The 23569-nt window shown below is 46.2% G+C and overlaps 1 protein-coding gene across 5 annotated transcripts in view; it reads left to right on the forward strand.

Annotated features, from left to right (window-relative positions):
- The window catches only part of PGAP1 (post-GPI attachment to proteins inositol deacylase 1), a 1221194-nt gene that overhangs the window by 676008 nt on the left and 521617 nt on the right, over window positions 1–23569 (forward strand). For all 5 annotated transcript variants that reach the window (XM_056536018.1, XM_056536017.1, XM_056536020.1 and 2 more), the window contains one exon: window positions 3712–3787. In XM_056536018.1, coding sequence (XP_056391993.1) covers window positions 3712–3787 — 76 coding nt within the window. The remainder of the gene's footprint in view (window positions 1–3711; window positions 3788–23569) is intronic.

The following is a 23569-nucleotide window of genomic DNA, read 5'->3' on the forward strand; positions in this document are numbered from 1 at the left end:
CTGCTGCTCCACGCTGCGCAGGTCAGTCCCTCGCCGCCGCCGTCGCTCCTGGGGCCCAGATCCCAACAGGGACGCCGGCGAATCAGGGCGATCGTGAGGTGGCACCAGTGCCACCTCACCCCTGCTGGCTACAGCTGTTCGGGGCCGTCTCTGACAGCCCCGATCAGCCAGTAATTCTGGGTCACCTGGTCACTGGAGACCCGATTGACCCGGAATCCGCCGCAGATCGCTGGACTGAATTGTCCAGCGATCTGCGGCCATCGCCGACATGGGGGTCATCATGACCCCCCTGGGCGATATGCCCCGATGCCTGCTGAACGATTTCAGCAGGCATCGGGCACCGACTCCGCTCCAGATGGCTGCGGGGGGCCGGTAAAACACATGACGTTCTCATACGTCATGTGTCCTTAAGGACTCTGAAATGGAGACGTATGAGAACGTCATGTGTCCTTAAGGGGTTAAAGGAAATCTGTCAGCAGTATCACCTGCACTAAACCTGTCAGACAGGCTTGTAGTGCGGGTGATGCTTATCAAAACAATACGGCGTCCAGATTCGCTCAGGCGTTCCGCCGCAATTCGCCTTTTTCTTTTAATGCAAATGAGGGCCCTGGGCATGGGCGGAGCTCCTAACCGAGCTAGAGGCACGCTGACAATATCATCGCTGGGCAGGCTCTCTGCCTGGCTCATCAATATTCATAACCCGCCTCCCTGCTCTTGCACCCCGTTTTAGTGTACGGTGCATGCGCCGCTTCCTGGGTACTCCCGGAGGTGGCGCATGCGCCGTACACTAACACAGGGCGCAAGAGCAGGGAGGTTAAGCGGCACATGCGCCATACACTAACACGGGGCACAAGAGCAGGGTTCAATTTGGAGCTCTGCCCATGTCCTAAGGCCCTCATTATCATAAAAAGAAAAAGACGCATTGTGGCAGAACGGCTGGGCGAATCTGGACACTGTGTGTATTGTTTTGCTCAGCATCACCCGCACTACAAGCTGGTGTGACAGGTTTAGTGCGGGTGATACTGCTGACAGATTTCCTTTAAGAGCTGAGCTCTCTTCAAAGCCAGTGAGAAATGGCTGCTATAAGCAGCATGGCATTAACCCTTTAGATCCTATAATAAAAGTCAATTGTGGGTTTCAAAACCAGTATCCTGTGTAATTGAGTGCCGATAAGACTGACATTGCATATCAATGTTCAGTGTTTGCAGTGTTTAGTATGAGGACTAAAAATAGTGAATAAAGTGTAAAGGCAAAAAGTGTTAATAAATGTCAATAAGCCCCTACCCCAGTGTTTGCCAACCCTTTTCAGTTCGGCCACCCCTTGAAAAAAATTATTTTTGCAGGGCACCCGTACTGAATAATTTTCAACACATGACAAAAAAAATTTTTAAAGAAAAAATGCACAATACCTATATATCTGTTGGCTATGTTTATTACAGTGCTGCTACATGCAGCAATTCACAGATAACGTATTCTCTGGTCAGAGTCGATCACTTTTCTTCTCCATCTGGCCTGGGTCATCATGACAATTTATTCCAGCCACAACTCTTCACCGCAGGACCTGCAAAACAAACATTTTAGGCTCCATACTTTTTCAGCATCAGCCCCCCTTTCCCCACAAATGCCCCCAGACTCTCCCACACACAATGTTTCCAACCCAAACACACACACCCAAATGCCTTTAGCCTCACCCACTCACAATTCCTTCAGCCTTACCATCACACAATACCTCTAGCCTTACCCACACACAATGCCTCCAGCCTCACCAAAGTGCCTGTAGGTGTACATGGGTGACAGAGGAGTGTAGAGAAGTGTACATTGGTAACAGATGTAGAGGGGTGACCAGGGTGTAGAGGGCTGCACATGGGTGACAGAGGGATATAAAGGGGTGTACTTGGGTGACAGGGGGTGTACAGGAGTATACATGGGTGACAGAGGGGTGTAGATGAGTGTACATAGGTGACAAGGGGGGAGAACAGGAGTCACCATGGGTGACAGCAGGGTGCAGAGGGGTGACAGAGGGGAGAGGGTGCCGTAACTAAAGCTGAGCTGTGGTTCCAGCTCAATGCTTGGCTGCAGAGGATGGGAAGAATCCGGAGGCCAGAGAAGGATACAAGGGGAATAGAGCAGCATCTCCTTCCTGGCCTCCACATCGGTTACTCGCTCATGGGGCTGCAGGGGGGATTGGGGAGGCTGTGTGCACGGGGCACCACAGTTGGGAATAACTGCCCTACCCTAATCAAAGCTTAAATCATAAAATTATTGTAAACAAAAATATACATATTCGGTATTGCAGCCTGTGGAAATGTCCAAATATAATGTTAAAAGGGTATTCTAGGTTTCTTTTTCTTTAGCCTTTTACCCCAAGATGCCAAGTTAAAATAACTGTGTAATATGCTTATATTACCTTTGTGTGCCACTTTGTCTTGTTTTAGTGCTGTAGTGCAAGTCTTTATTTTACTGTTGTGTTTGGCCTTTCCCAGCATTCCATGCAGCCAGAGACATAAGTCACATGGTATCCAGGAACATCATTAAGTGGGTGGATTGCTATCTTGTGGAATGCTATGTGAGTGGGAGTTTACGAAGTAATGTTTGTAACATATGTCATCTGGCTTCGTTGTATGCTGGGAAAGGTCAACAGTAGACCCACTTCTGGGTCTGGGTCCTGTTCATAAAAACGGGACAAAGCGGACAAACACAGTATTATAACTTGGCATCATGGTCTGAAAAGTGCACCCAGCACACGAAATAGCTATCACGCTCACGGCGTCCCTCATCCCTATGCTGTAGTCTGCCGCTTGTCACAATTAAAGGTTCAACGTTCCTTGATCTCCGGTGAGTGCCATCGTCATTCTTTCAGCTTATATTTATATGATAATTCCACCAATCCTGTGTGACACAAGTGCTACCACAAAATATAAATGGATTGGCCGCCCAACATCGTATTGGGGTACTGATCCATTAATATTTTAAGGTATCATTCTTGTCACACAAGCTTGGGGGGAATTATTATACTCATTAAAAATGGAAATCTCCTGATTTTGGTGTACTGGACAATCATCAAATGTGGATGTCAGACCCCGAACTCTCCCATGTAAGGTGGTTAAGAGAAGGTTTAGATATGTTGGATTTCAAATGCCCAGTACATTTGTTTTCTGGGAGATAAGCTACCACCAAAAGAGCGTAAGGTTGTACAAGCTAACCTTGCAAAGCATAAGGGTATAGGCGTCTGCAAAGGGTTCAGGGTGTACTTCTATTACATCTATTAGGTCTATTGGGGGGGGGGGGGTTACGCTACAGTATTTCTAAGTGGAATTTTTTGCTCAAATTCTGGTGCAGCAGAATGGACAGCACAATCCTAGCAGTCAACTGTTAAAAAAAGCTTTTTCTGAATCCTTTTCACCGAGCAATAATTGGAAGGGCTATGCTTTGCAGTACTTGCATTTAAGTAGATCTCGGAAAATTTGGGAGCTGCTGTGTTTATCAGTAAAAGTGGTTTGTCACCATGACCCACACTTTTATGGTTTCACAAAACTTTGACACTTTGCATGTTTTTGTTTCATTCAGTTAAAAGATCCACACAGCGTCATAAAATCCATCAAACTGCTGTATTTGTATTTTATACCTAATGTTGGCATTGGCACAGTAATGAGTGTAGGTACTGTATGTACATTTTTTGATGGCCTAAAAATATTTATTTTGTCTCCTTAGTTTTCAGTGGAGTGTGAATTTTTGAATGATGAGCTTACAACCACACAGTTGCCTGTTACCCATGCATTCTCATTTGGTATGTACAAATTATCATGAGTATAGCATATATTTGGCTGTACTGTATAAAACTATTGTGAGAAATTATCTGTTCTTTATGTTAAAACTATTCCCTAACTTTTAGTTTAAATGCAGTTATTTTAACATGTAATATATATATATATATATATATATATATGTGTGTGTTGCAGATTTCACAGAAGGAGGAAGAATGGTACAGTTGCCTATAGCAACCAATCAGATTGCTTCTTTCATTTTTGAGGAGCAAAGAGGATCTGCTTATATTATATGGGTCCAGCAGAAAGACCTAAATCATAATAATACTCCCAAGTGTCAAAATTTAACAAGTAAGCCTAATCACCATATTGTGAGAAAAGCGGGGAGGACCATAACATTTTACTTTTAATGTAGCTATTAAAATGTTGACTCAAAAAACACCCAGTGTCAGTGTTTTAAGCATAGTAGTTGCAGCATAGTCGTATCAGTATTTTGCACTAATAATGGTATAGACACTCAGGCCAGTGAATCACATAGCTAATGGCTCAGATCACTGTTACCAGTTATTCCGACCTAAAGTGACTGACATACAGATATAGTGTTACAATTTTATCAAAATCTAGATTTATCAGAATGCAAGGTTCCCAACACATTTCTGGCACAATAACACGCCATCCTCAGGGGATAACCTAGGGTGTCAATGCCACCACATATAGATATTATTGATCTATCATAGTATTTGTGGCATAAAAAAGGTTAATACAGAGAGTATTGTAAACACTGAGTAATGTCATGCTATCCTCTAAAGGAGGAGCTCATATACTGCAATCCTTAAAGAATAAGGAGCTAAAGATACTGCTCCCAGAAAAGGTAAGTTGCCGTGAAACTCCAGGTACCTGAAAAACAAGGACAAAGAAAAGACACATGGCCATCAGCATTGGTTCCTGCAAAGAAACCTGTATCTCATCCAGTAGTTGTCCTTACTCATATGTACAGTGGTGTATTCAGGCACCTAGAAAAATTATACAAACAATGCCCAAATCACTTATTTGTCTTGCAAAGAAAGAAGGAACTAAGCTGATGGTTTGTTACACACGTTCCCGGCGTTCGGCAAATAGCTCAGACTGAGCGCATACCTGCAGTGGCAAGGAGCCGTGACAGTCAGCTTCTGCATGCTCTGTGCTTGTGGCATCTGACGTTATATCCGGTCGCCGCTTGTCAGTGTCAGGAGTGCCGTGCCCCCGTTTGATGTCAGTAATGGGGCGTGGCTAGATATCCCGACACTGTCAATTATTTCAGCAAGCGGTCCGGGCTATTATATGCCTGATGTAAACTGCTATAATTTTTTATCACGGTACTAGGACAAGTTTTTAAATCAGCCGGTGGGTGATAGATATCATATATATATACGGTATATATATATATATATATATACACACAGCATATGGACTCGGAGGTCCCATACTATATATGAAACGCTGAGGCATATAGAATAAAACGTGTGTATCACATATAGACTCTGGAAAAAGGATGCATGTACTAATTAGAAGAGTTTTAGAAAGGTTGATTTATATATGTATAAAGCCTGATGGGCTGTATTTGTGCGAGGGGCGGAAGTAATTATCGCTCCCTGCACTTCCAGGTGGGGCTCATTGGGAACAGGTGGGGGCGTGGGTATATAACTTCCCCCTCTCCTACAGGGGCGGAGCACGTGTCATTTGTGGAATCTCTGCTTCCTGTGGCAGGCTGGTGTTATGAATCTCCCACAAAAATCTTCAGAGCTGCTGCTCACGGTGCGGAGGCCTCGCTGATCATGAGTCTGGGGGGGTGCAGGCGCGGCATTCCTGGCAGCTCCGCTGGCTGTCTTATCTGGGGATGCTGTGTCTCACTCTGATTATAAGGTAATATTGGGCAGGTATGGTTCTGGCTGGCTCGGCCTGCAGCGGTAGTGGGGGCCAGGAGCGGCAAGCAGGTGAGTTAAATCGGTGCTGGGGGTGGTGCGGCCTCAGCATTTTGCGCAGCCCGCTAGCTGCCTCATGGCGACATGTGGACCGCCCGCCACCCGCACAGCTACAATTGTCTATGCCCTTGGGACAGGTTGCGGCAGCTGCCCAGTCCTCGTTAGGCGGTCCTGTCAGCTTGTCTGCTATCGTTAATCTAAAGTATAGTGTAATGCTCTGCGGAGGGTTGTTTCAATATAAAGTTTGCTGTATACAGTGTGGTGCAATGCTCTGCAAAGAGTCGTTTCAATATAACTTTTGCTGTGTGGTGCGGTGCTCTGCGGGGTATATGGTGCCCTTGCAGTATACGGTACAGTGTAATGCTCTGCAAAGGGTCTCGTTACAATATAACATGTACTGTATAACGGTATAGTGCAGTGCTCTGCAGATGGTCTCGTTACAATATAGTATACATGATATACAGTTATGGTGCAATAATCTGCAGATGGCCTCGTTACAATATAGTATACATGATATACAGTTATGGTGCAATAATCTGCAGATGGTCTTGTTACAATATAGTATACATGCTATATAGTTAAGGTGCAATGCTCTGCAGATGGTCTCATTACAATATAGTATACATGATATACAGCTATGGTGCTATGCTCTGCAGATGGTCTTGTTACAATATAATATATACTATATACAGTATAGTGCTATACTCTGCAGATGGTCTCCTCATTATAAACAAACTTTATACAGTTAGTGCAATGCTCTGCAGATGGGATGGTTTCAATACAACATATTATATAGGGCATAGTGCAATGCTCTGCAGAGGGTCGTTACAGTTAGCATGTCCAGTGTGGTGCAGTGCTCTGCGAAGGGTCTCGTTGCAACAGAGGGTGGCATTTACTGTTTGGTGTGGTGCAATACTCTGCAGAGGATCACGTTGCAGGGTAGCATATGCTGTGTGTGGTGATGCAGTGCTCTGTAGACTGTCTTGTTTCAATATAGTATATAGTAGGGTGCAATGCTCTGTAGAGATATAACATAGGCTACATCCAAATAAATCATAGTATACACAGTGTTATTTGCACGATCATGGTATCCATACGGTTCATACGCTTGGTTTATTATGGGCATACACGCATTACTGTTACAAGGTGCACACGAGTAGAGCATCTTCACGGTTTGATAACTCCATGAGTTTCTTATTGTCCGTACTCTCAAGGTTAATTCATACGCTTATGGCACACTGCTCGTACGCGCATAGTATGTATACAGTTTCATGTGCTAATATCATTATATACGGTACATATACTCACTGACGATACATTCACAGCATTTATACTGGGCAAACTCGTTTATGCTGTTCATCTCATGGTTATTCTCTCACTCACTGGTGTTTTACACGGTCCACAAACTTGGCATTTATGCTGTTCACATATTCTTGGCATGTTCACGGTCTTACGTTCTTTCTACCATGTTAAGTTCATGGCAATCAAACACCTCGTAATTATCAGTGGTTCATACGCTCAAAGTATCATTCAGTTCATATGTTAATGGTATTTCATACTGGTTACGGCAGTATACTGCCTATAGCAATTATACGGTTCATACACTCATGGCAGTTATAGTGGTCACACTCTCACGGTTCTTAAGTTGTTCACATGTTCACCGCAGGGTTCATACGGTTCATACACTCATGGCGGTTGTATTGGTTGCACGGTCATGGTTTTGTTGTTCACGCGTTCACCGCATTCATACACGCAGGTTTTATACGCTCATGGCAGTTACATTGGTCACACGGTTATGGTTTTGTTGTTCACACGTTCATCGCATTCATACATGCAGGGTTCATACGCTCATGGCAGTTATATTGGTTACACGGTCATTGTTTTGTTGTTCACACGTTCATCGCATTCATACGCTCATGGCAGTTATATTGGTTACACGGTCATTGTTTTGTTGTTCACACGTTCACCGCATTCATACATGCAGGGTTCATACACTCATGGCAGTTATATTGGTTACACGGTCATGGTTTTGTTGTTCACATGTTCACCGCATTCATACACGCAGGTTTCGTATGGTTCTCACACATAGTGACATGCTGTTTCGTGCAGTTGTGGCCACGCGCTCATAGCATGTTCACAGCATTATACTGCTCATAGTACTCATACCTCATAGCGTCATACCACATATTAATTCGTAGCACATATGCTCGACGCTTATACTGCACATGTACTTGTAGCATTTATACTGCACATACACATGGTCTACATCAGGCACATACGCTCTTAGCATTGATATCGTAAGTATGCTCATAGCATTATACTGCTCATAGTATCATACCACTATACGCTCATAGCATTTATACCACATACACGCTCGTTGTATTCATACCACAGACATGTTCACGTCATGTATATTGCACATAGAATTGTAGCAATACACTACACGGACATTCGTAGCATTCATTCTGTACATACGATGGTAGTAATTATTATGCTGACACGTTTTTGTACTTATTCTGCGTACATGTAGCATTCATTCTGTTATGTTATCTGCACTAACATCCATAGCGTATACTGTACATGGGTAATGGTATTTATTCTGCATGTTCATCCATAGCGTCTACACTACACACATGCTCCCGTAGCTTTTACTGTACGTATGTTTATAGCATTCATTCTGTGTATTCGTGCATAGTCTTTTATACGGAAAGTTCACTCAGGTTTGTCAGGATGTAGCCCTATTGCCTGACTCCTCTTCAGGTTAAGGGGTCAATGTCGGTTGCTACTGACTCGTTCAGAGCAATCGCATTGTTGTTTATTGTCATGACCTGACAAGTTCTCAGGTCAGATACAACCTCCTCTGTTGTATTTCACGACTACTTTATCAGTTAGTTATAGTACACATATTCAACTATCTGGCACAGGTACTCGTTCAAGGGTGGTCATCATTTTAGTGGCACTAATCGGCTGTTCAATACCCGGTCACCTGACTCGCGGTTGTTACTGACTCACATTCAGAGCAACCAATTTCAGGAAAAGTCACAATGTTAACCTGTTGCCTGACTTCTCTTCAGGTTAAGGGGTAATGTCGGTTGCTACTGACTCGTATTCAGAGCAATTTTGTCGTTGGTGTATTTGTTTGTGTACACGTTTTCAGGTCAGATACAACCTCGTCTGTTGTATTTCTCGATTATGTTATTTCGTTATAGTACACAGATTCAACTCTCTGGCATAGTTGCACGTTACGCTCATAGTCTGGTTACGTTCATAGCTTTATTTTGTTGTACTGCACATGGGTAATAGTTTTTCTGCATTTCCATCCTTAGAGTCTACACTACACATATGCTCCTGTAGCTTTACTGTACTCATGCTCATAGCTTTCATACTGCATATTCGTGCATAATGTTTATACGGAAAGCTTATACAGCTTTGTTAGGATGTTGCCCTATTTGCCTGACTCCTTCAGCTTAAGGAGTTAATGTCGGTTGCTACCGACAAATTTTCAGAGCAATTACATTGTGGTTCATTGTCATGACCTGAGACGTTCTCAGGACAGATACAGCCTCCTCCGTGGTATTTCATGACCACGTTATCAGTTACTTATAGTAGACATATTCAACTATCCGGCATAGTTGCACGTTGTCTATCTTTTTAGATATATGTTTACATTTTATTTTCTAGGCATGTATGAGGTACTCAAAATGATGTTAGAGCATAAATTCATAACGTTCCTTACGTTTTCACGGTACTTACGCTCCCAGCTTGTGTATGATACATGCACCAGTACACAGCATTTGTTGCATACTACCATAGTTGTATGCGGGTAGGTTATGTGCATTCGTTTCTAGTGTTGAATAGCAGTTGCACCTCTGGCTGTACATATATTTACAAGACACGATTACAGTATTCATATGGTGCTTACATTCATTGCAGATATATCGAGCACATATTCTTAAACCTCCTACGTCTGCAGGGGGGATGCACCACATAGGTTATTGTTAGACATGTCTCAGAACAATAACATATTGAGTAGCGACTTGTAGTTGGGTATACTGTTAGCAGGTTATGCCGTACATACGGTTAACATGTTTCATGCGGTGCACACAGGGGAGGTAGATCCTTTGCTTAGGGTATTGGACACAATTGGTCATTTTTGTTACTGACACGCCTTCAGAACAACACGCCAGCTTCATACAGGTATCTTGTCATGAATACTCATGATGTTACCCCTGACTCCTCTTCAGGTTAAAAGGGGTAATGCCAGTTGCTACTGACTCGTTTTCAGAGCAATTTTGTCGTGTTATATTTGTTATGACCTGACATGTTTTCAGGTCAGATACAACCTCGTCTGTTGTATTTCTCGATGACTTTATAATTTCGTTATAGTACACAGATTCAACTATCCGGCATAATTGCACATTCTCTTTTAAGGAGGGCCAGCATTTAGTTGCAGATATATTCTGCATTTAATACACAGTTTCATGACTCATTTCTTTAGGATCGGGGATTGAATCGTGGTTGCTGCTGTCTCATTTCAGAGCAATTGATTTGACATGGTTATGTAGGTAATCTGACACGTTTCAGATAGTATACAATCTCAATATGGCATTTCACACTTACGTATTTGAGAAAAAAAAAAAAGTGGTTTACGAAGACCTGTGACGTTTACAGGCACAATGATTTCACAAAGACCTGTCATGTCTACAGGCTCGATGGTTCCGCGGGGACCTGTGACAGGTTCAGGCACGACGGTGTCACAAAGACCTGTCAGGTCTACAGACATGAAGATTCATCTAAACACTGGTCACGTCTACAGATACGTTGCTCTCGCAGGGAGCTGTCATCTGCAATGGGTCATCACTTCCAAGTCCAGTTGGGTCAGTACAGTGGCTAGTTAGGTATGTCTGTTAGTCTCAATCAGGTAAGGTGCCTTCGTGAACCTTGTCATGCGACATGACCCACACGGTCTATCAGGTAGATAGGTATTTCTTGTCATTTACCTGTCAGTTTAGTTTTTGCCTCTTAAATAGCAGGGGATTGGTGCTTGTCAGACCTGCCATGAAGTTAGCCTTTCCGTGTCCATTTGAAGTAATGTCACAAGTAGGGATGGTGATGGGTATAGTTCAGTTAGTATTTGGCAGGGAAGGTTATTCTCAGGTTGATTCTTTACAGATGGACGTTACTACCACGGTTTCAAAGGTATGGTTACCACCTCTAGTAGTCACTAGTTGGTCAGGGCTACTCTTTCAGCACACTAGGTATAGTCTACTTCGGGTATGTGAAGATTGATGCTGGATGTAGGATGTTTTATTTCAGGAATTGTATTCATCCTAGCATGGTTGCTTTTTGCCCTCATTGCGCGGTTATGGCACAACTCAGACCGCTATGCTAGGGTAAGATCTTGTATAGGTATGTAGGCAATCTTTCCTGTCACTAGTACACGTATGGAGCCCCGATCACAAGTATAAAGCCTGATGGGCTGTATTTGTGCGAGCGGCGAAAGTAATTATCGCTCCCTGCACTTCCAGGTGGGGCTCATTGGGAACAGGTGGGGGCGTGGGTATATAACTTCCCCCTCTCCTACAGGGGCAGAGCACGTGTCATTTGTGGAACCCTCCCAACCCTCCCTTATCTTATTCCTTCACTATAGTGCATGCCCTCTATAGGCGTGCCCTCATTGCGCGGTTATGGCACAACTCAGACCACTATGCTAGGGTAAGATCTTGTATAGGTATGTAGGCAATCTTTCCTGTCACTAGTACACGTATGGAGCCCCGATCACAAATATTATTAAGATCAGAAGCGTGTCTCCATGACCCTGATAGAAAAATCTTTATGTATATAGAAAAAATGTATATGAACCTATAGAGTGAACTAAGGCTGTTAATAGAGTGTGATAGTTCACAATAATTGGGGGTAATTATATCAGAACCATTCTCTCCAATCTTACATCGTGCCTATCGGACCCTGCTTCCCTCCCTTTTCTGGGTCAAGCCTAGGGCCTTAGACCTTAGTTAACTACGAAGTGCCCTTCTGAGTATAATGAGGCACATACTCTGACCCTGTATTTTGGCTCTGATATAATTACCCCCAACTATTGTGAACTATCACACTCTATTAATAGCCTTAGTTCACTCTATAGGTTAATATACATTTTTTCTATACACATAAAGATTTTTCTATCAGGGTCATGGGGACATGCTTCTGACCTTAATAATATATATATATATATATATATATATATATATATATATATAGCAAGCAACAGAATTCTTATTCTTTGTGTATGTATATATATATATATATATATATATATATATCTCAACCTTTCTACATGTCTTCTTATTAGTACATGCATCCTTTTTCCAGAGTCTATATGTGATACACACGCTTTATCCTCAGCGTTTCATATATAATATGGGACCTAAGAGTCCATATGCTGTGTAAATATATATATATATATATATATATATATATATATATATATATATATAATATATATGATATCTATCACCCACCGGCTGATTCAAAAATTTGTACTAGTAACGTGATTTTAAACTATAGCAGTTTACATCAGGCATATAATAGCATGGAACGCTCACTGAAACAATTGATATCTAGGGATAACAATCGGGATATCTAGCCTCGCCCCATTATTGACGTCAGACAGGGGCGTGGCACTCCTGACACTGACAAGCGGCGAGCAGATATAATGTCTAGACGCCACAAGCACATGCACAGAGCACGCAGTAGCTGGCTGTCACGGCTCCCTGCCACTGCAGGAATACGCTCTGACTGAGCTATTTGCTAAACGCCGGGACCGCGAGTAACAAACCTTCTGTCAGCTTAGTTCCTTCTTTCTTTGCCAGACAAAAAAAATGATTTGGGCATTGTTGGTATAATTTTTCTAGGTGCCTGAATACACCACTGTACATGTGAGTAAGGACAACTACTGGGTGGGATACAGGTTTCTTTGCAGGAACCAATGCTGATGGCCATGTGTCTTTTCTTTGTCCTTGTTTTTCAGGTACCTGGAGTTTCATGGCAACTTACCTTTCTCTATCGGCTCCATTGGGGGACACAGACAATGGGTGTATGCTGCTGTCACTAGGAGGCTTGACACTATGGCAACAAGAAAAGTCGGCTGGTCCCAGCAGGGTACACCCGCCCACAGGCACGTGAGGTAATCAGTTTTTAGCTTAGTGTCTTAAGGAGGTGGACATGGTCTGGAGTTCTCCCCAGACCAGGTCTTATGTTTTATTATTTTCCTAGATTTATGGATGTGTTAGTTTTTTATTCAATTTTCTTTCCTATTTTCAGGTGGGGACTCAGGAACTACAGCTCACTGTTTCCCCATTGTGATTGAGGGGGCACAGACATCGCGTTTATCTACTGTTAACCCCCTCTCGCCAACGGTCAGCGCCTGGGGTTGTACCGCATGGGTCCGGGTCGCCCTACCTCCCTGCTCGCCTCGCTCGCACATGGTAGCCCGGCATGATGCAGGTGACAAAAGCTGGCTGAAGACTTCATAGGAATACTTCATGAGGTAAGTTCTTCTGACTAGGCGAGTATTTTTCCCTTCTCTCCACAGGTCCTGGTGGATGAGGGGGACATGGCTCTTGCAACCTCTGGAGACCCCCGATTTTCAGACCACTTATGCACTATAGTGTTGGGGGCCTGCCAGGAGGAACATGTTCCCTCCTTATTTACCTAAAGGGGGTCCTTTATTAGTAAGATGGGGGCATGCAGTGGTGTTTTTTTCTCCCTGCGTTCGGGGCCGAGATTCTGTACGCGCAGCTGCCGGCTTCAGCTGCGGCGGCACTTTCACTTCGGGCGAGCGGCCGCCTCTAGCACTCTGCCCGCTGTCAGCTGTGGGCTGCCGGCATTATCTCCGCCCGCTCCCTTCCCCCGTCTATCACATATACTCGGGGCCGGGAGCGGGCACCATTACTAATGCCGCATGTGTTTCTTCTTGGCCCCGTGCAGCGTAGCTCCGCCCACCCGCCTCACAGCGCTTCTCCAGCACGAAAACTCACACTCTATCACCGCTGTGCGCGCGCTGAGGGGGGTTATCAGGGCCAATCAGCTGTGCCCTTGATCTAGCCCGGCCCCCTGCTACTCGGGTCCGGCATATTCAGCTTGCTTGCCGGAGTTCTCCTCTCGGCAGCTGCCCTTTAGGGGACATAGCCTTGACTGAGATCATTTATTTTTTACTATGTCCAAGCCCAGACCTGTTCCTCTTTCTAAACAGATAACTGGGACCCTGGTTACTTATTACACCCGTAAGGGCTGTAACACTAAAATGTCTGGTTCTGCTGAACTCATTTATTCTGCCTGCACCACTGCTCCCCCAGACTCCCCTGTCATTTCTGTTCAGGATGTCCTTCAAGACCCTCTGAGTTCGGCCATCCCTCTCCCAGTCGATATCCGACTTAGCTCAGGTCTCCCATTCTGTGGTGAATGCCTTGGAGAGGCCCTTCCTACACCGCCCCTCCAGAGGGACCCATTCTCCTTCAACCTATGCTGATCACTCTCGCAAGCATAATAGGGGTGTTTCATCTGAGTCATCCCCCGGGTCTTCTGGCAGGCATTGCCCCGCTGCTCCAGCAGGTAGCAGGCGTCTCTCCTCCAGAGGTCGCTCCCTGGGTCGCCGCTCTGGCTCCCCAGAATCGCGTACCAGGTCAGCCTCTCCCTCATCCAGGGCCGTCTCAACATGTTCCCATTCTCCTGGAGAACTTGCGGATGAAGTTTCCGATTCGGCATCTGACTCAGAGGACCGATCAGATATGTCTGTCATGGTGCACTCTTTGGTCTCGGCCATAAGAGACACCTTCCATCTAGAGGTCCCAGGAACTTCGGACGTAGCTCCAGAAGTTTCCTTTCATCGTGCCCAACCTCCAGGGCTGCCTCACCTCGTTCCCATTAACCTGGAGAACTTGTGGATGAGGTTTCTGATTCAGCCTCCAACTCAAAGGAACGCATGGATGCCTGATGTGGTGTACTCATTGGTTCGGCCATAAGAGACACCTTCCATCTAAAGGACCCAGGAACTTCGGACGTGGCTCCAGAAGTCTCCTTTTTTCGTGCCCCACCGGCACCCAAGACCTTCAGCTCTCGCACTGAATTTTACACCCTGCTGGTATCCGCCTGGAGGCACCCTGACAAGAACTTTCAGGAAACAAAGAAGGTTCAAGCGCGGTATCCCTTCGCCAAGGACCTCATTGCTCGGTGGACCTCCTCTCCAACTGTGGATCTGCCGGTCTCCCGCCTCTTTAAGGCGCCTACCTGGCCGTTGGCTGATGCGGCTGCCTTCAAGGATCCAACGGACATGTAGGTGGAGACTTTGGCAAACTTTGCCTTGGGACAGCAGGATCTTCCTGCTTTTGCTTCGGCCTGGGTGTCAAGGGCCCTTTCTGTATGGTCTCCCTTCTCCGCCAGGGTAGTCTTCAAGATCCCTCTGGAGGATTTATTTAATCTAGCTCTCCGATACTCCGCAGCTGGAGATTTTCTGTGTTCTGCTTCCATGCGCAGCCACTGTGCTGCCTTTGCCACAAGCTACCTGGTAGCCACCGTCCCTCCATTTGGCTTAAAGCCTGGAATGTGGACGCCGCCTTCAGGAAGTGAGTCGACGGGCGGGAAAGAGTTCTTTATTACCTCTGGATAAGGCTCACAGAACCACTTTCCGTCGTAAGTCATCCTTCGGGTTCTGCGGACCTTTGGTGCCACCAAAGGGTACCAACAAAGGGTCCAGACGGGCGCCTTCACGGGAAGAGGGCTCCCTCGTTCCGGACCAGTCCCTCCCGGAGGTCGGCTATCCGTTCCGGCCGTTTTGCGGCCCCATCAGGCACCCGTAGGCCTTCCTCGGTCTGAAGGGTCGCCCCCACCCGTCGACCTTTCTCGGGTGGTTGGTTGCCTCTTACTCTTCTGGGATGCCTGGACCACGCACATTCAGGCTCCAGCTCCTTTTTTATCCAGGAAGTAATTGTCCCGGTTCCTTAAGGGGAAAGTTTTTGAGGTTTATTCCAACCTCTTTGTGGTCCCCAAGAAAGGTGTTTCTGTTCGCCCAATCTTGGTTCTCGAGTATTTCAGCCAGCATCTTCTGCTTTCCCATCCCGAGTGGAGTTTCTCCGTTCGGTGCTGGCGTCCCTGGTTCATGGGGAATTTTCGTTCCTCGGTGGACATCAAGGATGCCTGCCTCCACATCTCATTGTTTCCTGGTCATCAGCGGTACCTCCGCTTTGCAGTTCCAGACGGTCATTATCTATTGTGGCTCTCCATTTCGGTCTGACCACTTCTCTGCGGACCTTTACCAAAGTCCTGGCACCTGTGATAGCCCTTTTACAGAAAGCAGTTGTTTCCGTGATTCCTTACTTGGACGGCCTCCTAATCAGAGCTCCAGCCAGGGCCCAGATCCTGGAGAGTCTTAGTCTCAACCTCCAGACCTTGTCTCACTTCGGTTGGATGGTGAATCGGGACAAGTCCAACCGCTCTCCTGGGGCTCCAGTTCGACGCGGCTTCTGCCCGCGTTCGACTCCACCGACCAATCGGCTGACTCTCTTATCAAGAGTCCGATGACTTCGGCACCCTGCTCCAGTTTCCATTCGCTTTTGCATGGATGTCCTGGGTCGGTTAGCAGCGGCCGTGGAGGCCATGCCATTTGCCCAGTCTCATCACCGATCTCTTCAACTGGTCATTCTCTTCCGGTGGGACAGGTCTCCATTGTTTCTCGACCGCAAGATCGTTCTCTCTCGACAGTCTTGTCGGTCCCTTCTATGGTGGCTTCGTTTCCCCCCCTGATTTTTCGGGGGCGCTCCTTCCTGCCCCTCCCTGCCAGTCTGTCGGGCTGGGGAGGTGTTTTCAAGGACCGGCCGGTCTGGGCCTTGGTCCCTCGAGAAGCCCTTTTCCCCTTCAACATGTTGGGGCCTAGGGCAAACCTTTCTTTGCTTACTTATTGGGAAATTCCCTTCTGGGCGGAACTCAGGTTTCCGGCCATCTCAGCGCTCTTCATGCCAGCGTCTCTGGGATGTGGTCTTTCTCAGCCGGTCCTCAGCCGTCCAAGGCGAGTTGTACCTACATCCGGAGGTGTTTGCAGTGATCTGCAACCTCTGGAGCGCTCCAGGCGTGGACCTCTGCACGTCCTGCCACAACCAAGCGTTCCTCTCTCTTGGTCGGGCTTTGCCCTACCTTATCTGTTTCCTCCCTTTCCTCTCTTTTCGGGGTCCATAGGAAACTCACAGCAGAGGGCATTTCCGCCATTCTCGTGGCCCAGACTGGCCCCGGCGGGCGTGGTACGTCGTCGTGGTCAGGCTCCTGAACTACTTACTGCTGCACCTTCCATATCGTCCAGACCTCCTATATCAGGTCTCCTGTGCCACCCCTATTTGCCGTCTCTGCATTTGACAGCGTGGCGGTTGAGACAACGGTTCTGAGGACCCGCGGTTTCTCTTCCCAAGTGGTTCGCACCATGTTGAGGGCTCACAAGCCTTCCTCTACAAAGATTTACCACCATACCTGGCGGTCTTATTTCTGTTTGTGTGACACTCAGCCTTTTTCTCCGGTCGTGGTTGGCTTTCAGCTCCCTTAGGGGTCAAAGGTTTGGCCATTTCTGTTCTTTTTCAACGTTCTCTGGCGTTCAGTTATCATGTCCGAACCTAGTTCAGGGAGTGGCACAAGCTGCCCCTCCTTATTAGTCCCTTTTTTTCCCTCTAGGACTTGCACTTGGTCTTAGATGCCCTGCAAGGCCCCCCTTCTGAACCTCTCAGGGACATTTCTCTTTGCCTCCTTCTTCGGAAGGTGGCATTCCTTATTGCTCTTCCCTCTGTTAGGAGGGTGTCAGAGCTGGCAGCTCTCTCCTGCTGTTCTCCCTTCCTGGTTGTATACCAGGACAAGTTGTTTTGTTTTCCATCCAGGTCCATCCTTTGTACCTGATATGGTTTTGGCTTTTTCATCTCAATGAAAACATCGTCCTGCCGTCCTTTTGTCCGGCCCCTTCTCATCCCTGGAAGCGTTTGTTCCACAACCAGTTGTGGTCGTTGGACAAGACAACCATTTTGGGAGCTTACCGCTCCAAGGGGAAGATCCCACCCTTCAGGGTTTTGGCTCATTCCACCCGTCTTTCAGGGCATCCTGGGCCCTCCGCTACATGGCTTCGGCCTTGCAGTTCTGTAAGGCGTCCGTGTGGTCGTCTTTGCACTCTTTCTCAAGGTGCTTCCAGATTCATACCTTCGCATCAGTTGATGCTACTCTGGGCTGTAAGATGTTGCAGACGCCGGTGGTCCCACCATCCACCTGTCTGATTCCTTACCCACCCAAGGGACGGCTTTGGTACGTCCCATGGTCTGTGTCCCCCAATGGAGCTGATAGAGAAAAGGAGATTTTTTATGCTTACCGTAAAATCTCTTTCTCGAAGGATCCATTGGGGGACACAGCTCCCACCCTTTTTTCCGGTGTTCCTTAAGAGTTATCTGTCCGAAGGTGTGTTCATTTGCCTTTTCTTCTGATTGCTCAGACAGTTTGTGGTTTTCCCTTGACCTGTCGGTCTTCTCCTATTGCTCTGGGACTAAAACTGATTACCTCAGTTGCCTGTGGGTGGGTATACCCTGCTGGGAGGAGCCGACTTTTCTTGTTGCCATAGTGTCAAGCCTCTTAGTGACAGCAGCATACACCCATGGTCTGTGTCCCCCAATGGATCTTTCGAGAAAGAGATTTTACGGTAAGCATAAAAAATCTCCTTTTTCTGGGAGCAGTATCTTTAGCTCCTAATTCTTTAAGGATTGCAGTATATGAGCTCCTCCTTTCGAGGATAGCATGACATTACTCAGTGTTTACAATACTCTCTGTATTAACCATTTGTATGCAACAAATACTATGATAGATCAATAATATCTATATATGGTGGCATTGACGTCGTAGGTTATCCCCTGAGGACGTTGCGCAGTGGGTCTCTGGATAATGACCTGCTGTTATCTGCACCTCAGCCCCCGGACTACAACTCCCATCATGGGCAGAGTCTGTCTATGATGGGAGTAGCAGTCCTTACTGTGCCAAAATAGACACTTTGGTACGTGTCCTCCAAGCTGGTGTATATTTGCGCAAAAAAAAATGCAGTTTGCATTGCATGCAGTTTTTGCGCAAAAAAAACCCCGCAGTTAGTAAATTCAATTCCTCAGTAGAAAATCCTCTACGGTAAACTCAACCGTAAACAAGGCGATGAAGAATTCTATCACAATTTGCGCAAAAAAAAGCAAAAAACACACTTGCGCATATTATTGCGCAAAAAAATAGAACAAAACAGCTCCATATACAATGATAAATTCCCCCTATAATAATGGTGATCAGGCTAAAATTTTGTTTTTTAACCCCTTAAGGACGATGGACGTACTCCTACGCCCCCGTTTCTGAGTCCTTAAGGACCGAGGACGTAGGAGTACGTCCTGTCCATTCCCGGCCCCCCGCCGCTAGCCGGAGGGGAGCCGGTGCCTGATGCCTGCTGAAATCGTTCAGCAGGCATCGCGGCATATCGCCCAGTCCAGCGATCTGCGGCGATTCCGGGTCAATCGGGTCTCAAGTGACCCGGTGACCCAGAATTACTGGCTGATCGGGGCTGTCAGAGACAGCCCAGAACAGCCATAGCCAGCAGGGGTGAGGTGGCACTGGTGCCACCTCACGATCGCCCTGATTCGTCGGCCGGTTCGTGTCCGGAGGACGTGAGCGGGTGCGGGAGGAAGCTGGGGACCCCGATCCCTGGCGTCAATGTTGGGATCGGGGCCCCAGGAGCGGCGGCGAGGGACTGACCTGTGTCCCGGAGCAGCAGCAGCAGCAGGTGAGTGACAGCCTCCTGCTGTTGCTTAGCAACAGCTCCCAGCATGCAAAAAGGGCATTCTGGGAGCTGTAGTTATGTAACAGCAGGAGGCAGACCACCACAACTCCCAGCATTCCCTTATGGGCATGCTGGGACTTATAGTTTTGCAACAGTTGGAGGCACATTTTTTCTATGGAAAAGTGTACCTTCAGCTGTTGTATAACTATAACTCCCAGCTTGCACAATCAGCTTAAGTGCATGCTGGGAGTTGTAGTGGTGCATCTGCTGGTTGCATAACTACAACTCCCAGCATGCCCGTTGGCTGTCGGTGACTGCTGAGAGTTGTAGTTTTGCAACAGCTGAAGGCACACTGAGTTAAGTAGCAAACCAGTGTGTCTCCAGCTGTTGCATAACTACAATCCCCAGCATCCCCAGCCAAAGTAGTATGCCTCCAGCTGTTGCATAACTACAATCCCCAGCATGCCATTCCGCTGTCCGTACATGCTGGGGGTTGTAGCTTTTGCAACAGCTGAAGGCACACTGGTTGCAAAACACTGAGTTTGTTACCAAACTCGGTGTTTCACAACCAGTGTGCCTCCAGCTGTTGCAAAACTACAACTCCCAGCATGCACTGATAGACCGTACATGCTGGGAGTTGTAGTTTTGCAACAGCTGGATGTTTCTCCCCCCCCCCCCCCAATGTGAATGTACAGTGTACACTCACATGGGCGGAGGTTTACAGTAAGTATCCGGTTGCAAGTTTGAGCTACGGCAGAAAATTTTTTACATATGCAAAAGTCGTGAAACACATGTGGGGTATAAAGGTTCACATTACCCCTTGTTACGTTCCCCAAGGGGTCTAGTTTCCAAAATTGTATGCCATGTGTTTTTTTTTTTTGTTTTGTTTTTTGCGGTTCTGGCACCATAGGGGCTTCCTAAATGCGGCATGCCCCCAGAGCAAAATTTGCTTTCAAAAAGCCAAATGTGACTCCTTCTCTTCTGAGACCTGTAGTGCGCCAGCAGAGCACTTTTCACCCCCATATGGGGTGTTTTCTGAATCGGGAGAAATTGGGCTTCAAATTTTGGGGAGTATTTTCTGCTATTACCGTTTTTAAAAATGTAAAATTTTTGGGAAACCAAGCATTTTAGGTAAAATTATAATATTTTTTTTTACATATGCAAAAGTCGTGAATCACCTGTGGGGTATTAAGGTTCACTTTACCCCTTGTTATGTTCCCCGAGGGGTCTAGTTTCCAAAATGGTATGCCATGTGTTTTTTTTTTTTTTTTGCTGTCCTGGCACCATAGGGGCTTCCTAAAGGTGACATGCCCCCCAATAACCATATGTCGCTCCTTCCCTTCTGAGCCCTCTACTGCGCCCACTTAACAATTAACATAGACATATGAGGTATGTGCTTACTCGAGAGAAATTGGGTTTCAGATACAAGTAAACATTTTCTCCTTTTTACCCCTTGCAAAAATTCAAAAATTGGGTCTACAAGAACATGCGAGTGTAACAAATGAAGATTTTGAATTTTCTCCTTCACTTTGCTGCTATTCCTGTGAAACACCTAAAGGGTTAACACACTTACTGAATGTCATTTTGAATACTTTGGGGGGTGTAGTTTTTATAATGGGGTCTTTTATGGGCTATTTCTAATATGAAGACCCTTCAAATCCACTTAAAAACTGAACTGGTCCCTGAAAAATCGTGAGTTTGAAAATTTTGTGAAAAATTTCAAAATTGCTGCTGAACTTTGAAGCCCTCTGGTGTCTTCCAAAAGTAAAAACTCATAAATTTTATGATGCAAACATAAAGTAGACATATTGCATCAGGGATGTTGAAATCCTATAGCCCGACGCCCGGGGCAAGTAGTTTTGGGCGCCGGGCAGGTGAATTGTTTATAGATTTAGCCCTGTATCGGGCTAGCAGGGACAGACAGACTTCCCCCTTATTTTTCTTTAATGTCGGTACACCGGCACTCAGTGTATGGAGGGGGCGGCGGCGGCCTCCAGCTGACTGCAGAGTCCACTTATCTCCCCTCCCGGAGGATGGAGGACGCAGCTCAGAAGACACAGCAGGGTGAGAGAAAGGACGTAGACAGCTCCGTGCACAGCTCCATCCCCCGCACTCAGCTCTACCCCTCCCCCCTGCTCTTTCTTCACAGGACCTAATCCACCACGGGGAGGTTGCTTGTTTGCACGGGGAAAACACAGAGCAGGGGGGGGGGGGTGAGGGGGAGGATGGAAATCTCACCTCACACCGGCGGTGACTACAGCTCTGATGTCCACTCATGGCCAGCTCAGGTGAGGAGGCCGAGAATACAGGCGGCGGCAGGAAGGGTGGTTGTATATGTATGGTGTGAGTGTATGTGTGATGTGTATGTAATGTATGATGGGGGGAAGCGGCAGGTGTATGTATGATGTGTGCATATGTATGGTGTATATCAGTGTTTCCCAACCAGGGTGCCTCCAGCTGTTGCAAAACTACAACTCCCAGCATGCCCTGGGCATGCTGGGAGTTGTAGTTTTGCAACAGCTGGAGGCACCCTGGTTGGGAAACACTGGTGGATATGTATGGTGTGAGTGTATGTGTGTATGATGTCTATGTATGATGTGTGTATAATGTCTAAGTATGATGTGGGGTGGGCAGCGGCAGGTGTATGTATGATGTGTGCATATGTATGGTGTATATGTATGGTGTGAGTGTATGTGTGGTGTGTGTATGTAATGTATGATGCGGGGGGGGGGTGTATGTATGATATGGGGCAGTGGCTGGTGCATGTATGATATGTGTATGCATGAATGTTTTGTATAGGAGCGGACTGTCACGTCGGGCATTAGGGCAGTTGTGCCATCTAATTTTATTTATTTTTAGTGGCACCCGCACTAAATTTCACCCCCATACTCACCCGCCAACCAAGAGCCCCACGGATGCACACAAACACGCCTGAACCAAAACTACAACTCCCAGCATGTTACACCATAATCTAAACTGTAGAACTATAAAGTGCAACATGCTGGGAGTTGTAGTTTTAGTTCGGGTCAGCTGCAGAGCTATAGGCTGCATCAGGGCATGCTGGGTGTTGTAGTTACTAACTGCAATTCCCAGTATTCCTTGACACATCCTATGGCTCTGCAGCTGACACAAACCAAAACTACAACTCCCAGCATGTTACACAATAACCTTAACTGTCCTACTATACAGTGCAACATGCTGCAACACCAACACAACCATAGGCTGTATCAGGGCATGCTGGGAGTTGTAGTTATCTAGTAACTAAATGCAACTTCCAGCATTTTCTGACACAAAATGCAGCACATAAACTGGAGAAGCAGAACACCCCCCCCCCCCCCCCCAGTAACACATAAGTCCCTATTGAGACTGAAAAATAGTGATTAAAATATTTTAAAAGGCGCGTATATATGTGAATAAGCCCCTTTCCTAATAAAAGTTTCCAATTTTCTTTAAATAAAAATAATGTACAAAAAATAAACATAAGTGGTATCGCTGCATGTGGAAATGTCCAGACTATTAAATTATAATGTTAATTAAACCGTATGGTGAACGGTGTAAATGTAAATAATAGTCCAGAATTGCTCATTTTTGGTCACTTCATGAGAAATTTTTTATAAGGTGATCAAAAAGTTACATCTAGACTTTTCTGGGCTTGTCTCAGGCGTAAGAGGAGCTACAGCTCCCCCTCCGCTAATAGCCTGACATGCTGCGATCACCTATTAACCCATTAGATCACCGCTGTCAGCAGTGTCTAAAGGATCTTATATCCATCCCTGGTGGTCTAGTGGGGGGGGGGGGATCAGACTATTTTGGTTGAAATTATTTCATCAACCAGGACAAGTGGATTTTCTTGAGGGACAAGTAGATTGTGTTCCGCTTTAGTCCCTTGGACAAGTAGTTTTTTTTTAAATTTTCACACCCCTGTGCATATTGTAACCAAAAAAAAATTATTTTGAATATCCATTTTCCTTACAAGCAGGGAGCTTCAAAGTTAGAAAAATGCAAAATTTTCATTTTTTTCATCA

Source organism: Hyla sarda, chromosome 8, assembly GCF_029499605.1.
Source record: "Hyla sarda isolate aHylSar1 chromosome 8, aHylSar1.hap1, whole genome shotgun sequence".
NCBI classification, from domain to species: domain Eukaryota; kingdom Metazoa; phylum Chordata; class Amphibia; order Anura; family Hylidae; genus Hyla; species Hyla sarda.